Below are 14,269 nucleotides of genomic sequence, written 5' to 3'. Positions count from 1 at the left end.
TTTTCTTTAAAATGTATTATTTTTATTTTTTGAGGTCACCTTATGTGCCCTTTAAGCACCTTTTAAATAAAATATATAATTATTATAAATACTATTCTGCTACAAACAATGCCGTTGCCATGGTTACTGCTTCACTCCAGGTATTTATGCTAATTTACATTAAGATGTTTCATGGAGGCGACAGGCGGAGCAGCAGCTTCAGACCTGAATTTTCTTGTGCGCCACTTTTTTCTAAATTTGTCCGTACTCCAAGTTTTGGAGTGAAAACTGCGCAGTGTTTAATACATGACGCCCCTGGCTCCGAACCGGCTCTGACCCGGTCCTGCAGGTGGAGGAGGCCACGGTGGTTCTGGAGGACGACGGGGCGGTCGAGCCGCTGGCGGCGCCTCACCAGAGGCTCCTGTCGGCCTGGAGCGTCTCGCTGCCGTTCATCGATTTCTGCGAAGACGAGGCCAAGCGGGAGAAGGTTCCTGTCTTCGTCATCGACGTGAAGAGGAACGACCGTCGGGACGGTGAGTCGGAACCAGCAGTTACGGGTCGACGGTTCATGAAATATTGAAATCATTTAAAGTTAAAGTGGAAGTTATGCTGTTTCGGATTATAATCTGAGAAAATCCAGCCTTTAGTTTTTAACAGTGTTCAGGGAGCGGCCGCGCCCCTGGTGGCCACAGTTGTTACTGCAGCTACACTACAAACTTCCTGTTTCTCCTCAGCGGGTCACGACCCCGAGTCCTGGACGGTCTGCAGGCGGTACCTGGAGTTCTACGTTCTGGAGTCCAAACTCACAGAGTTTCATGGTAACCATCCCATAATACCGACCAAACCAGAACCTCCCAACCAGACCAGAACCTCCCCCATAAAGTTCTTCTTGTTTCAGGAACCTTCTCGGACGTTCAGCTTCCGTCGAAGCGGCTCATCGGACCAAAGAACTACGAATTCCTGGAATCAAAGCGGGAAGAGTTTGAGGAATATTTACAGGTGAGTTTGACCTCCAGAACCTTCCAGAACCTGTGGTTCCGGTCTGACCTGTTGCGTTGCATGCAGAGGCTGCTGCTTCTCCCTGAGCTCAGCAACAGTCAGCTGCTGGCCGACTTCCTGTCTCCCTTCAGTCTGGAGTCCCAGTTCCTGGACAAGATGCTGCCAGACGTCAACCTGGGTGGGTTCTGTTCCGGACGGGTCCGCTTCTGGTGGGAGTTTCCTTCCTGAGCTCACAAACCCAGTGGTCTCTGGTCTGATCCGGGTCTGCGGTTTCTGATCACAGGAAGTTTCTCTGGATCTGAATCCAAGTTTTCCATCATTCACTGTTTTGTTTATTTTCCAGGGAAAATCTTCAAGTCTGTTCCTGGGAAGCTGATGAAGGAGGTGAGATCCTGCTGCAGGGATGATTCCATTTCCTGTCTGGAAGACTTTACTTCCTGTCCCTTTACTTCCTGCCTATCTTAGGCAGGTCCTGGTTCTGGTTCTGGTCTTGGTCCTGGTTCAGGTTCTGGTCCTGGTTCAGGTTCAGGATCAGGTTCTGGTCTTGGTCCTGGTTCAGGTTCAGGTTCTGGTCTTGGTCCTGGTTCAGGTTCAGGTTCAGGTTCTGGTCTTGGTCCTGGTTCAGGTTCAGGTTCTGGTCTTGGTCCTGGTTCAGGTTCTGGTTCTGGTTCTGGTCTTGGTCCTGGTTCAGGTTCTGGTCCTGGTTCAGGTTCTGGTCTTGGTCCTGGTTCTGATGTCCCTGTGTGTTTTTCAGAAAGGACAGAACCTGGAGCCGTTCATCCAGTCCTTCTTCAACTCCTGCGAGTCGCCCAAACCCAAACCGAGCCGACCAGAACTCACCGTCTTCAGCCCGTCTGCAGAGAACAAGAAGGTAAAAGTTCGTGTCAGAACAGGTTGCCATGGTAACCACGTCTACGCATTGACTTGTGCTCCACCATGTGATGTCCCCAGATCTCCATTGGATTAAAACCTGGCTGAAAACAGGAAGTGATGAAACCATGCAGGTTCCCCCAGTAAACCTGTGGGCCCGGCGGGCGCTCCGCCGTGTTTTTGTAGTAAAAGATGTTGACAGGAAATGTAAAAATATTACTGGGTAATTATATGTTACAGGAAAACATCTCCAGTGGAACCATATTTAAACCCACAGCTAGTCTGAAAAACAACAAATCAAAACATACAATTAAAATGAACATCAATTATTTGCACTTGTTTAATCCAAATCAAGTCAGCGGCTCCGTCGGGCCCCCAGGGCTTCAGGGGCCACAAATGCTAATATTTTAATACAGATACATAAATGTAATATTTATTTATTGAGATGATCAATGCTGCTAAGTTTGATTTAATGGTTTCAGCATAAACAGATGGTTAGTTCAAGTTCTCCCCAGTGTGGAGGCCATGTTGAGCAGGTCACATGACCCTGACATCTGTTGTGTCCTGCAGCTCTTCAATGACCTGTTCCGGAACAACGCTGACCTCTCCGACGCTCCGGAGCGGAAACACAACTCTAATTGCTTCCTGGAGGTCGTGGCCGTGGACGGCATGTACGACTACCTGATGTATGTTGGTGAGTCCGGTAACCGGGGGCGACGGGGACAACATGGCTTCCGGAACAAGGACAGCTCCAGAACCGTCTCATGCCTCAAAATGACAGAAAACTTATGAAATCCTGCAATTCTATTGGCTGGAGCTGTTGCTAGGCAACATGAAGGTGTTGGTGTAGATCTGAGTGAGAGCCTGGGGTCAAAGGTCAGGGTGAAACCTAAGATTGAAACAAGTTTCTTAAACAGAACTCAGACAGAACCTTTAAAATGACAGACGCATCCTCAGAATCTCAACGTGTTCTGCAGGTTCTGTTGGTTCCACAGGAAGCAGCAGATCTCAGATCAGTCCTAGAAAGCATACATGCAGGATTCGACCAGCAGGAGGCAGTGCTGATCCATACTGGGCAGCAGAAGGAGGCCAGTGCTGCTGCTGGTTCTGGACTGATTCTGGACTGACCCGGTGCTGTGGTTCCGTTGCAGGTCGGGTTCTGTTCCGGGTTCCGGACTGGCTGCACCACGTCCTGGCGGCCGGCCGGATTCTGTTCAAGAACTCTCTGGAGGCCTACGTGGACCGGTACCTGCGGTCCAAATTGGAGGCGGTTCTGCAGGAGCACCGGCTGGTGTCGCTCATCACGCAGCTCAGAGGTACAAGAAACCAGAACCTTATAGGTACCAGAACCTCTGGTCCGCTTCTGGATGCAGTGCTGCTGGTTCTGACCCGGCTGAACTAGAACCTCCTGCTTGTGTTTCTGGGTCCAGATGCCGTTTTCTGTGAGAACCACCAGGACCGAAGTCCAAAGGAGAAACTGCTGAGAGCCAAGCAGACGTTTGACGAGATGATGCGCTACCTGCCAGGTCAGTGTCACCTGGTTAACTACTAGTTAACTACTGGTTACATCGTTAACTACCTGTTACCGGGTTAACTACTGGCAACCTAGTTAAGCTGGACCGGTTCTCCAGAACTTCTTGGTGGTTCGGATGATGAGCTCTGTGTTAGTTACGTCCTGGTCCAGGTGTTCTGCTGGTCTAACGGGCTGCTGGACCAGAACCAGAACCAGAAGGTTAACCGTGTCGCTCTGCTTGGTTTCAGACGCCGTGGTGAAGCTGATCGGGGAAGAGCGCCAGAGAGACGGGATCGAGCTGCTGTTCCACGCGCTGCAGCAGCCGCTGCTCAACAAGCAGGTAAACAGAGGCTCCGCCCCCTGCAGGTAAATGGAGGCTCCGCCCCCTGCAGGTAAACGGAGGCTCCGCCCCTGACCTGATTGTCCTCTGATTGTCCTCAGATGACCTACGTCCTGCTGGACATCGCCATCCTGGAGCTTTTCCCTGAACTGAACCAGGTAATGGGACCCATGAGGGCAGAACCTCCATCAGGCACTGAACCAGTTCACTGTAGAAAAGAACTGTTCAAATTTATCAAGCCTTCCTGCACCATGATGGGACCAGAACTGGTTTCAGGAGATCCAACCTATACTTTTTAACCAAACGGGTCCAATTCATATTAAAAAACTCTTTGCGGGTCTGTTTCTGGTTCTGAAACAGACCCGGTCTGGTTTCTTCAGGTTCAAAGATAAACAGTGAGAAACATTACTGACCTTTGACCTCACAGATGTTTCCTCCTCAGCAGGGGCCGAGGGAACCCTTCGTTGTGTGACCAGACCGGGTCGGAGGCTGGACCTCAGAACCAACACCAAGGATCTCCTGCTGCTTCCCAACCATCAGACCATCCCACTTCCTGTCTAATAAACATATTTATTCCCCATCAGCTCGCCACTTCCTGTCTCCTTCCTGTCCAATACAGTCCGGCTTGGAACCGGTCCGGTCCGGATGCCTGGCCAAAGCCAGTGATCAGCAGAAACAGGAGAACATCTGACTGTGGGCGGGGCTTAAGATGGTTCCTGGTTGGACCAACCAACCATCGTCATCCAACCAGCTGAAGACACTGTCCTGCTCTCTGATTGGTCCATTTAATAGTTAAATTAAAACAAAGTTACAGTTGCTTAGTTACAATCGGAACATTTTCTCAGTCAGAAAAACGTAAAAGCTGTGACCGAATTCAGGGTCTGCATCCTTCGAGGGACTGGAATAAGACCGGAAGAAAAATACCTGTGGATTCGGACAGGTGTAGCTTCACCAACTGTCCCCACCTCAGCGTAACTCATGTTGCCTAGCAACCGTGACAGCGCGAAGCAGAGAGGAGAAAAAACAACGGAGCCGAAGTTTGTTTTTCAGTCATGTATTACTGATTTTTATATTATTCTTCACCTTTTATAGTAAAGGATGTTCCATAGTAAAAAGGAAATCTCTTAGTTTGATTCTAAAATGTTCAAATGTGTACTGCACTTTTCTACGAGGAATACAAATTATTCATTTACAAATATAATACTCTCCACATCGCAGATAGGACATTACGGTTATTATGTTTGAAGGCTTAACTTTAATTAATCAATCAAACCGATGTGCTCTGCTTTGACATACTTTGTAAACCAAACATTTTCAACCAGACCTGTCTGAATAATATCGGTGTTTAACTCACTCATTGGGGAAAGCTAGCGGGAGTTTTTATAACAATGTGCCAGGAGTTAGGCGTTTTCTCTCGGTGTACCGAACCTGGAGCGCCCGGCCGGCTGACAGCTGGAGGGGAGCTGGCCGTTAACGCAGCGGTAGCAGACAGGTCCGAAAATGTCAGAGCAATATTGCAATTAGGTGATGTATTGATGGACCCAGCAGATATTTGAGATTTACACACTTACATTCTCGCCTAAAAACGTTGTACCAAATCACGTTGTGTCATTTAAAGTGTTATAAAGCTAAATAATTTGTTGCTATTCACCGCCATTGACTTCTGCCTGAACGCCCAGTTGGAACCCGCAATGAATTATGGGATATTGTGGGCCGTGAAGGATACACCGGACCCATCCTTCAAATCTGGGGAAAAGAAGGAACACTTGAATTCGGACAGGCCTTGTCGCCACGCTATGACGTAATCGGCCTACAAATCCGTCCTTCGAAGGATGCAGACCCTGAATTCAGACGCATCCAGAAACCAAGGAGGAAGAGGAGCAGGGAGAGGAGGAGGGGAAGGAGGGAGAGGGAAAAGAGGGGAGGAAGAGGAGCTCCACTCTTCATCTCCAGCAGTTGCTTTCAGGAACCAATCAGGTCATCTGGACATCTGGGATGCAGCCAATGGCGGCTCAGCAGCAGGTCCAGCTGGGTTAGTGGGAGGAGTAAGTGGGAGGAGTAAGTGGGAGGAGTTAGTGGAGATTAAACTTGCAGTTCCTGGTGAAGCGCCCCCTGGTGGTGGCTACAGGAAGCGCATCGTTGGATTTTTGTAACAGAAATGTTCAGGAGGATAAAACCTGTTCAGTTTGACTAACTACTAAGACACGAGGATCAGAGTCCCGCTGTGGTTCTGATGGTTCTGCTGGAGGTTCAGCAGCTCAACACGAACAGAACCAGTAAACCCAGTGAGGACAGGGTGGCCTGCAGGGCGGGGGCCCGGCTGAGGACCGTGATGCGTCCCTCCATGGCCGGATAGACCCATCCCTTCTTCTCCATGTAGTTGGACAGCACCAAGACGTCCAGATGGCCTGGAGGAACAGAACCAGGTCAGAAACGGGTCAGACCCACAGGACCGGGTCAGAACCGGCGGGTTGGGCTCACCGATGCTGTGCTTCAGAATCCCGTTCTTGATGACGTTGAAGCCGTCTCCACCCGTCACCAGGTAGGACGGCAGCACCACGGTGTACAGCGCCGCGTCCTGGACCGGGTCGTAGCGCGGAACCCGACACCGAGTGCACAGGATGCTGAGGCTGCGGACCCGGCGACCCGCGGGTCGGGACACATCCAGAACCACACGCAGGCCTGCAGTCAGGGGGAGGTATACCTGTGTGACCTGTTCAGTTGGACCCAGTGGGACCCATCCGGACCCGGTTAAGCCCAGTGGGACCCATCCGGACCGGTCTTGCCGCAGACCTACCTGAGACCTGCAGGAACTCCCCCGCCTTGCTGCCGTGGCGATGGGCGCCGTGCTCGAAGGCGGCGCGCAGCGTGGATCCCTTCAGCTGCACCAGGTCAAAGGTTCCTCCGAACGGCAGAACCGTCAGCAGGTCCTCCAGCGTCACGGAGCCTGCGGGGCAGAACCACAGCTGGTCCTCTGAGCGGTCCAAACGGGTCGGACCCGCTGGGATCGGACCCATACGGGTCGGAGCTGGCCCGGCCTACCGTTGTAGGTGCGTTCGTCGATAGAGGAGCGGATGCCGCCACCGTTCATGATGCAGGCGCTGACGTGGCTCCACTGCTCGCCATCAAAGGACCGGGTGTAGTTGTCCACCTGGGAGACAGAGACATAAGTGCCTGCAGAACCGGAACCAGAACCGGAAGCGACTCTGGGCCGGACCCACCATGGCGTCGCAGATCAGGTTCCCCAGGTTGCACTCCTGGAAGCGGCAGGCGGACTGCGACGCGTTCAGGAACACCAGCGTCTTCCCTACGACCCGGCCCGTGAAGCTGGTCAGGTTCTGCTTCCAGGCCTCCACCTCGGCCAGAACCGCCATGTCTGAAACCCATCAGAACCCATCATTCCCAGTGGGCAGGTCTTCCTTCCCAACAGGAAGCTGTGTGGTCAGACAGGAAGTAGCCGTCGTACCTTGCTGGATGCTGCTGTCCAGCAGGATGGGGTTCCCAGTCGACCTTACCACGTTCCCGCCGTCGTCGAAGGTGACCTTGAGGAACCCCAGGTATTTCCCGAAGGCGTAGGCCTGGACCACCGGGACACGGCGGCCATCTTCCGACTCCTCCATGATCGGATAATCCCCCTCTGGCTTCTCCAGGGACGGAGGCTGACCTGCAGACAGGAGTCAGCATTGGGGTCAACGTCGGGGTCAACGTCAGGGTTTCCGTTTGGACGGAGCTGAAATGTGTGAAGTTCAATCTGATCAGAAAACCAGATTCTCCTTTAGTGAGCAGAACTGAGTTCTGTCGGACCGGGCCGGTTCTGTGTCATGAATGCTCAGACTGTGGAAATGGAAATGAAGTTCCTGGAAGATTAATGAAATGAACAAAGGGCCTTTGTTCATCTCGCAGATCTGGGTCCAAACCTGGTTCTGTTCCTCTGGTTCTGGATGCAGATCAAACCGGGTTGAAAATGGAAACATTCAATTGGAGGAACTTAATAACAAATGTGGAACTGATTGTTCTAAGAAAGTTACAAAACGTCCCAACGGTGCATGCATTCATTCATTCATTCATTCATTCATTCATTCATTCACACCACAAATCCAACGTCACTAACTGGTCACATTTTGGACAAACGTAGCAAAACGTTTCCAGATCTGAGGACGGGTTTTGTTTCTGGAACAGTTTGTTCCAGATTTTCTCTTTTTAAAATATTCAGTTGGTTTTTTTGTGGAATTTCCAGTTAATAATATAATAATTGCAACAAAATATGAGACATGTTGGTTTGATAAAATGTTTTTTTCTCCTGGTTGAAAAGGACAAATGCAGAACAAAAGCAACAAAGTCATCANCCCTCTGCCCTGCTTACCCCCCCGCCCCCCCCAGCCACTCGACCCTGGCCCCCCTTGTCCCCCCCTCTCCTGTTAACAAACGGGCCTGCTGCAGCTGGTCGTCGCCGTGGCAACCGGTTCTTTGTGAATCGCTGCAGCGACGAAGCCCAGGTACTTGAGGCGTCCACAATGCCGCCTGCTGAATGCATCCCTCGTTTTCCCAACTGGAGAATGCAGCGTTCCGGACCCAACCCCCCACCGGACCCGGCCCGGCCCGGCCCGAGCCACTCTGAAAACCCAACGGCTGACGGTTCCAAATGTTTCTACAGTCAAACTGAATGTTGGGAATGTTCTTACAATAAAACCCAAATATTCCTGGAACCGGTCCTGATTCTGTTCTGTTCCCTGCAGATTCCAGGCAGAATGCGCCGCAGCGTCCGCCGCCATCCTTCAGCAGCGTTCCGCCGCCGTTCCCCAGGTGAGTCCAACACTCCGGTCCTGGTTCTGATCCGAATCACTTCAACCCAGCAAACTGCTTTACTGTCCTGAGTGATGGGAGCCGTTTGTTTTTCCAGGGAATGTTTCAGTTTAACTGTTAAAACTGAATAATTTTCCAGGTATTTTTGTTTTTCCTGTAAAACTCTGGCGTTCCCGGTATTCCCGTCGGTATTCCTGCCTACAGGTGTGCAGCTTCATGACTAACGCTGTGGCAGCTCTCCAGTCCTGATCCGGCTCCTGGACGCAGCTTCCCGTCGCCCCGGGTCGATCCGGGTCGCTCCTCATTCCCGGAGGCTGAGAGGTTTCCTTAAGCCTCTCTGGAACTCTGAGTGGGGATTAGGGAGCGGCGCTCCGATCGGAACGCCGCTCTGATTGTGACATGGTTCAGTAATGAGGGATGGGAGCGTCTTCATTATCCGGCCGGACGCTGTGGAAGCTGCGCCGATCTGAGCCAGAACTCCAGAACCAAACAGGAAGTTCAGCTGCTCTGCGTTTCATTGAAATTCCCAGATTCAGGAATGTTTTTATAAAAACTCTCCATATTCAGGATCGGAAAACATTGGTTTCAGGAAGGAAGCTGGAAAAGTTTCCTTCAGAATCAACAAATTCGTTGCAAAAACAACGAACCAATTTTGTGGTTTCTGAACTCGTTTCTGCAGACAGAGGAGCTGATTTGATCATTTATATCGTTTTAAAAAGACGGATTATTTCACTGAGAAAACATTTTTCCATGTTGTAACTGAAGCGTTCTGCCAGTGGAACTAGAGTTTTATCAACATCAGTGAATAATTCAGCTACGCTAGCTCCTGCCTTCATTGGCCTTTCACTTTTACTGAAACTGCAGAAATATTTGGTAAAATGTTGTTTTTGCAGTGAAACTAAACCGCCTCTGGGAACGACGAGTTCAGAGAAATCCAGGTTCTCCTTTTAAGTGAAATAAAAGCAGATTATTTATTCCTGATTCAGTTGACATATTAATGTTAAATTGTTCCCGTTACTCTGGATTTCCTTGCAATGTGACACACCGGCCGGTAATGAGATGTTGACCTCTGACCTGCAGAGTGACGAGATCTAAACTGCAGAGCTCCCTGCTGTAGGATCCGGTTCTGTCCGACCAGAACAAGTCCACTTACCGGACATGACCGGAGCTAACGAGTGAGCTAGCTGAAGTTCTGTAGCTAGCCGAAGCTATCAAGAGTTAACCGGAACTAGCCGAAGCTATCAGGAGTTAACTGGAACTAGCCGAAGCTATCAGGAGTTAACCGGAACTAGCCGAAGCTATCAGGAGTTAACTGGAACTAGCCGAAGCTATCAGGAGTTAACCGGAACTAGCCGAATATAACCGGCTGAACGTTGGTGTGTGCAGGCAGCAGCAGCCGTACCGCGGCGGGGGCCACGGCTGGGACCGGACCCTCCAGGCTCAGCAATCTGCGTACCAGCAGAACCTGAACCGCGGCGGGGTGGGACCGGGCGGCTACCAGCAGCGCTACGACCAGCGCCGGGAAGACTGGGGCGATCGCCGTGACAACCGGGGCCAGCAGCAGGTAAACATCTGGGATCAGATGGATCCCAGTTTAATTCTGGTTCTGACCCAGTTCTGCTCATCACATCCTGACGGGCCAGTCAGATCAGAACCACTTTGATTTTTCTAGATTTTCATCTTAAAAAAACAAAATGGAAAAATCAATGTGAAACTTAAAGTTCAGACTAAAATTAGTCAGAACTTTAATTTTTACTTCAGATTTTTGCATTTTTAATCTCCCTGCAGTCCGATCCGAGCTGAGTGGTTTTAATTTAACGGAGCTCCAGTTTAAACTGGCAGAATCCTAGTTTGACTAAGGAAGTCTAGTTGATCAGAACCGAATCCGGAACCGTCTGGGTTTTATCCGGTGACATTAGAACCAAGTTAATCATCAATCTGTTTTCCTGCTTTTATTATCATCCAGATTTTCCCATCGGACAAAATATATTTGGGAAGTTTTTTCCTCAACTGATCAAATTCAAAATAATCCCCCTTTTGGAATGAAAATGTTATTTACACGTTGAAATGATGAAATCTGTTTAAAATGATTTAAACACTTTGTTGTTTTCTGTCGTGTTTTAAATGAAAATGTATTTTTTTTTTCCCAGTCGGAATGAAAGCAGCTTCTTTGTTTTCCAGGCCAGAGGATTCCCTCTTCCTCCTCCATCCAGACATATCCACTGGAATAACTGAATTTTCCAGGATGGGAAATTTTTTAAAATATTTTAATTTTCTCTGTACAATATTTTCATCTTTTTAAAACCAGCTTGTAAAACGTGATGTTGACGTTTTGTTTCTGAGAGAAAATTGTGGAATAAAACAAATGTTGCTGGGATTAAATGTCTTCGGATTATTATTTTTTTCTCATTTTATTTAGATTCAGTTCATTGAGACAAAGGAAATAATTTTAAATAGAATAAAAATCCATTTTTTTACATGAAATATTCCGTTTTTAAAAAGGAAACAGTCATGCCTGAACAGAACCGGCTTTCATTTCCACTTCAGTTTTGGAATCAGCGTTATCAGCAGACTGGACTAGTGAACCGGAACTCTGAGGAATATTCCCTTAAATCCAGGAGGAAGTTCTGGTTCTGGTCCTGTTCGGTTTTATTTCTCCTCCATCCCGCTGGAAGTCGAGTCTCTGCATAAAGGAACCGAGGTTTTACACGCGGAAATAAAAACTGGATCATTTTCCCTCTTGCGGTCCTGTGTCGGGAATGTTCTCCAGTTTTCCCGGTTCTACCAGGTTCGGCCGTACAGTAAATTGGATCCGAGCATGCTGCTGGTGTACTCGATGAGCGCCGCGTCCGTCTGCGTCAGGTTGATGTGCGGCTGCAGGCCGAGCGGCGGGCTGGCGCACAGATCCTCCGGCTGCTCCGGGGAGGACCGCTGGCTCTGGTTCTGGTTGGCTACCGCGTCAGCAGAGCCGGCCTGGCGGGTCCCGGTGTGGCTCGGTTCGCCCCGGCGGCTCCTATCTGCCTTGGAGAGGAGCGGGGACCCGGCGGAGGAGCGGCGGGAGGCCGCGCTATGGCCGCCGGCCTCCTGCTGCTGCTGGGCGGCCTTGTCCTTGGCCTGCCGCTTCAGCTTGTAGCGGTGGTTCTGGAACCAGATCTTGACCTGGTTCGGGCTGAGGTGTATGAGGCCGGCCAGGTGTTCCCGCTCCGGGCCGGACAGGTACTTCTGCTGCTTGAAGCGCCGCTCCAGCTCGAACACCTGCGCCTGGGAAAAAAGGACCCGCCGCTTGCGGCGCGGCGCGGCGTGGAGCGACAGCACCGGCTTGGAGCCGGGCTCCATCCCGGCCAGGCCGCCCACCATCCCGGGGAGGCTCACCGCGCTCGGGGCGGCCATCAGCCTGGAGACTGGGAGAGACTGAGTTAAAAACTAACCTGGAAAAATCCGCCAGTCATAAATAAAAATTATTTATAGTTAATTTTACTTTTTATTCTAGTTTCTTTATTCTCTAAATAATGAAAAATTTAAAACACATTTAAATGTTTAAAAAATGTATTGAAGGAAAATGAACAAAATTGCAACGAAATTCTGTCCTTTAAGCAGGTTAAAAAGTAATTTAGACTTTTATCTGCAATTCGACTAAAACTCAAGTTTAAAGTAAAGATTCATTTTCTTTACATTAAATTATTTTTAGCTCAATTCATAAAAATCAGACTTATTTTAATAAACTTTATCCACTCTACGGGGGATTAAACAAACCCGAACTATTAAATTCAGTTAAATACTATAGCTGCAATTCACAACAAATGTCTCAAGGTTTTTACAAAAATTCAATAATTTCGATTTAATCATCTAAATATCCAAAATGTTCCCAGCTATAAAACTAATTATTCAAAGTAGAATAAAAAGTTTAAATCTCAGCAGACTGACTCTACTGGACATAGAACCAGTTTTTCGCACTTTAAATAAATCAAGGAGCGGTTCGGGCCGGACTCACTGCTCTGGTAGCGGGGCTCCGGGCCGCCGTACCAGGCGGCGGGCCCTCCGCTCCGCCCCGGCTCCGGGAGCAGCTCCCCGCCGCCGCCGAACCCCGCCGCGGCCCCGGAGAACTGCGGTACCCCGGGGGGAGTGTGGTAGGCGGGTCCGGGGCCCAGAGCTGAGGAAGAGGAGGGAGTGGGCAGGTGATGATGGTGGTGGTGGTACAGGTGGTTCTGGTTCTGCATCTGGGTCCCAGGCTGCCGGTAGGCCCCCAGCGGGCCGGGCTCCATCCCTCCGAACCGGCGGTACGCCTCCTCCATCGGGCTCAGGATGTCTGTGACTGAGTACGGCGTGGACAGCTTCGGGCTCATGGACAAGCTGCGCGGTCCGGTTCGGATCGGCTCTGTGCTGGATGCTGGTCCGCCTCCCTCTCGCGGGCCCCGTCCCGGTGGGGGCGGAGTGACGGAGAGGTTCGGTTCGGCTCTTCAGAACTTTCTCAGATCTGCAGCAGGAAACCGCGCAGCGCGTGCAGCTTTCACCTGTTCAGGTTTCAGTGATGCGGGGCGCGTGAAGAAGCGCGTGCACGAGAAGCGTTCATGTGGAAAACCACATGACGTTTCCACCTGTTGCAGGGAACACAGGTCCAGTTGTTCGGAACCAGCGGGTTCTGCCGCATGCAGCGGATTTTCTATGGAGTGAAAATAGTCTCAAAATATCTGTGTGTGTAAAAGTATCTGTGCGTGTGTAATACTGGATTTGTAAACCTTAAAAATAAAATAAACCTTCTCCTACACCAATACATGTTGAAAAAGTACACACAAATCACCTGGTACACACACACAAAACTGCATTTACACACAGATCCAGTTCCAAGTGCACAACTATTTTGAGACTCATTTCACGCTTCGGGGAAGCTCCGAGATTTGTGCAGATGATGCGTTTACATGCTAGTAAAAGCTGGGACATCTGAGTTTTGCTCTGAGTCTAGTGCTTTTATCCTCTGACGTTTCTCACTGTGCCGAAGTGGCAAATACGTTAGTTCGTGGAAAACGGTATATCTCAGCACTTCCTTATAATATCCTAAAATTATTTATAGACATATTGTGCATTTTTGAACGGTACAGGAGACTAAGTGGTCTGAAAAACGACCACTAGGTGGCGGAATGGTTCGCTGGCCGGAAAAATAGCCAGGCAAACCCAGAAGCAATACGGAGCGTCCCGCTGGTCTGTCCTCTGAAGTAAGTAGGAGCTAAACCTGCAGGCTTTGCCCTCCGATTATAATGAGACATGGAGTAATTATAAATGATTTCAGGTTATGTTTTATATGTCTGGTATTTTATACTCTGCCCTCCTCATATGTTTCTGTTAGCAGGAGCTAATGTTTCTGTCAGCTATGCTACTTTAGTTGTTGGGAGTCCGTGTATTTTTATTGTCTCATTCTGCACAGTTTGAATATTTAATCCATAAAAAATGATCTCTGTGTGGTTCTTACAGTTTCTGTTTTGCCCAAAAGGTTCCAATCACATTTCTAAGTCAAGTTGCTGACTGATATTTGTATCTATAATTTGTGAGATATTCTGATTTGCCTTTTACTTTATTCACTAAGTGAATATAATTAAGTGAAATAAATTGTTTTTCAATTCTAGTTTATTGACTTTCTATGTATAAATAACATTTTATATTTATCTCTACACAGGACGAAACGACTGAGTGATGGATCAGGTCTGGTGTTATTTCACTTTCTGGAGGATCAGGATCTTTCAGATCTCATCTACCTTCTGATCCGATGGAGC

At 49.4% G+C, this 14,269-nt stretch overlaps 3 protein-coding genes across 7 annotated transcripts in view; 2 read left to right on the top strand and 1 right to left on the bottom strand.

Moving 5' to 3' along the window:
- snx14 (sorting nexin 14) overlaps positions 1 to 4,284 on the top strand; it is a 12,998-nt gene extending 8,714 nt beyond the window's left edge. For 2 of the 3 annotated variants that reach the window (XM_015054473.1, XM_015054471.1), the window contains 12 exons: positions 329 to 512; positions 714 to 797; positions 878 to 978; positions 1,045 to 1,156; positions 1,322 to 1,362; positions 1,733 to 1,849; positions 2,419 to 2,542; positions 3,000 to 3,164; positions 3,279 to 3,374; positions 3,610 to 3,701; positions 3,803 to 3,859; positions 4,144 to 4,284. In XM_015054473.1, the coding sequence (XP_014909959.1) occupies positions 329 to 512; positions 714 to 797; positions 878 to 978; positions 1,045 to 1,156; positions 1,322 to 1,362; positions 1,733 to 1,849; positions 2,419 to 2,542; positions 3,000 to 3,164; positions 3,279 to 3,374; positions 3,610 to 3,701; positions 3,803 to 3,859; positions 4,144 to 4,173 (1,203 nt within the window). In that variant the 3' untranslated portion in view covers positions 4,174 to 4,284. The remainder of the gene's footprint in view (positions 1 to 328; positions 513 to 713; positions 798 to 877; positions 979 to 1,044; positions 1,157 to 1,321; positions 1,363 to 1,732; positions 1,850 to 2,418; positions 2,543 to 2,999; positions 3,165 to 3,278; positions 3,375 to 3,609; positions 3,702 to 3,802; positions 3,860 to 4,143) is intronic. The other variant, XM_015054472.1, reaches the window with a different exon arrangement.
- A 1,334-nt stretch (positions 4,285 to 5,618) lies between these two features.
- Positions 5,619 to 14,269, bottom strand: part of nt5e (5'-nucleotidase, ecto (CD73)) — a 17,498-nt gene continuing 8,847 nt past the window's right edge. Inside the window, exons 4-9 of the mRNA XM_015054474.1 lie at positions 7,168 to 7,365; positions 6,923 to 7,077; positions 6,744 to 6,852; positions 6,499 to 6,648; positions 6,183 to 6,383; positions 5,619 to 6,109 (exon numbers count right to left, since the gene is read on the bottom strand). Coding sequence (XP_014909960.1) covers positions 5,952 to 6,109; positions 6,183 to 6,383; positions 6,499 to 6,648; positions 6,744 to 6,852; positions 6,923 to 7,077; positions 7,168 to 7,365 — 971 coding nt within the window. The 3' untranslated portion in view covers positions 5,619 to 5,951. The remainder of the gene's footprint in view (positions 6,110 to 6,182; positions 6,384 to 6,498; positions 6,649 to 6,743; positions 6,853 to 6,922; positions 7,078 to 7,167; positions 7,366 to 14,269) is intronic.
- LOC106961016 (5'-3' exoribonuclease 2-like) lies at positions 8,095 to 10,886 on the top strand. 3 transcript variants are annotated; one of them, XM_015054478.1, is made up of 3 exons: positions 8,095 to 8,504; positions 9,887 to 10,068; positions 10,686 to 10,886. In XM_015054478.1, the coding sequence occupies exons 1-3, from the start codon at positions 8,216 to 8,218 to the stop codon at positions 10,737 to 10,739; spliced, it is 525 nt and encodes a 174-aa protein (XP_014909964.1). In that variant the 5' UTR covers positions 8,095 to 8,215; the 3' UTR covers positions 10,740 to 10,886. The 3 variants fall into 3 exon arrangements, 2 of the variants coding, with proteins under 2 accessions (XP_014909964.1, XP_014909963.1); XM_015054477.1 differs by having other exon boundaries at positions 8,095 to 8,508; positions 9,891 to 10,068; XR_001427696.1 differs by having other exon boundaries at positions 8,099 to 8,504; positions 9,891 to 10,068.

The sequence above is a fragment of the Poecilia latipinna genome, unplaced genomic scaffold, assembly GCF_001443285.1.
Source record: "Poecilia latipinna isolate Pla-1442-1.1 unplaced genomic scaffold, P_latipinna-1.0 Scaffold1253, whole genome shotgun sequence".
NCBI lineage: Eukaryota > Metazoa > Chordata > Actinopteri > Cyprinodontiformes > Poeciliidae > Poecilia > Poecilia latipinna.
This window is presented reverse-complemented; position numbering and strand designations above follow the sequence as displayed.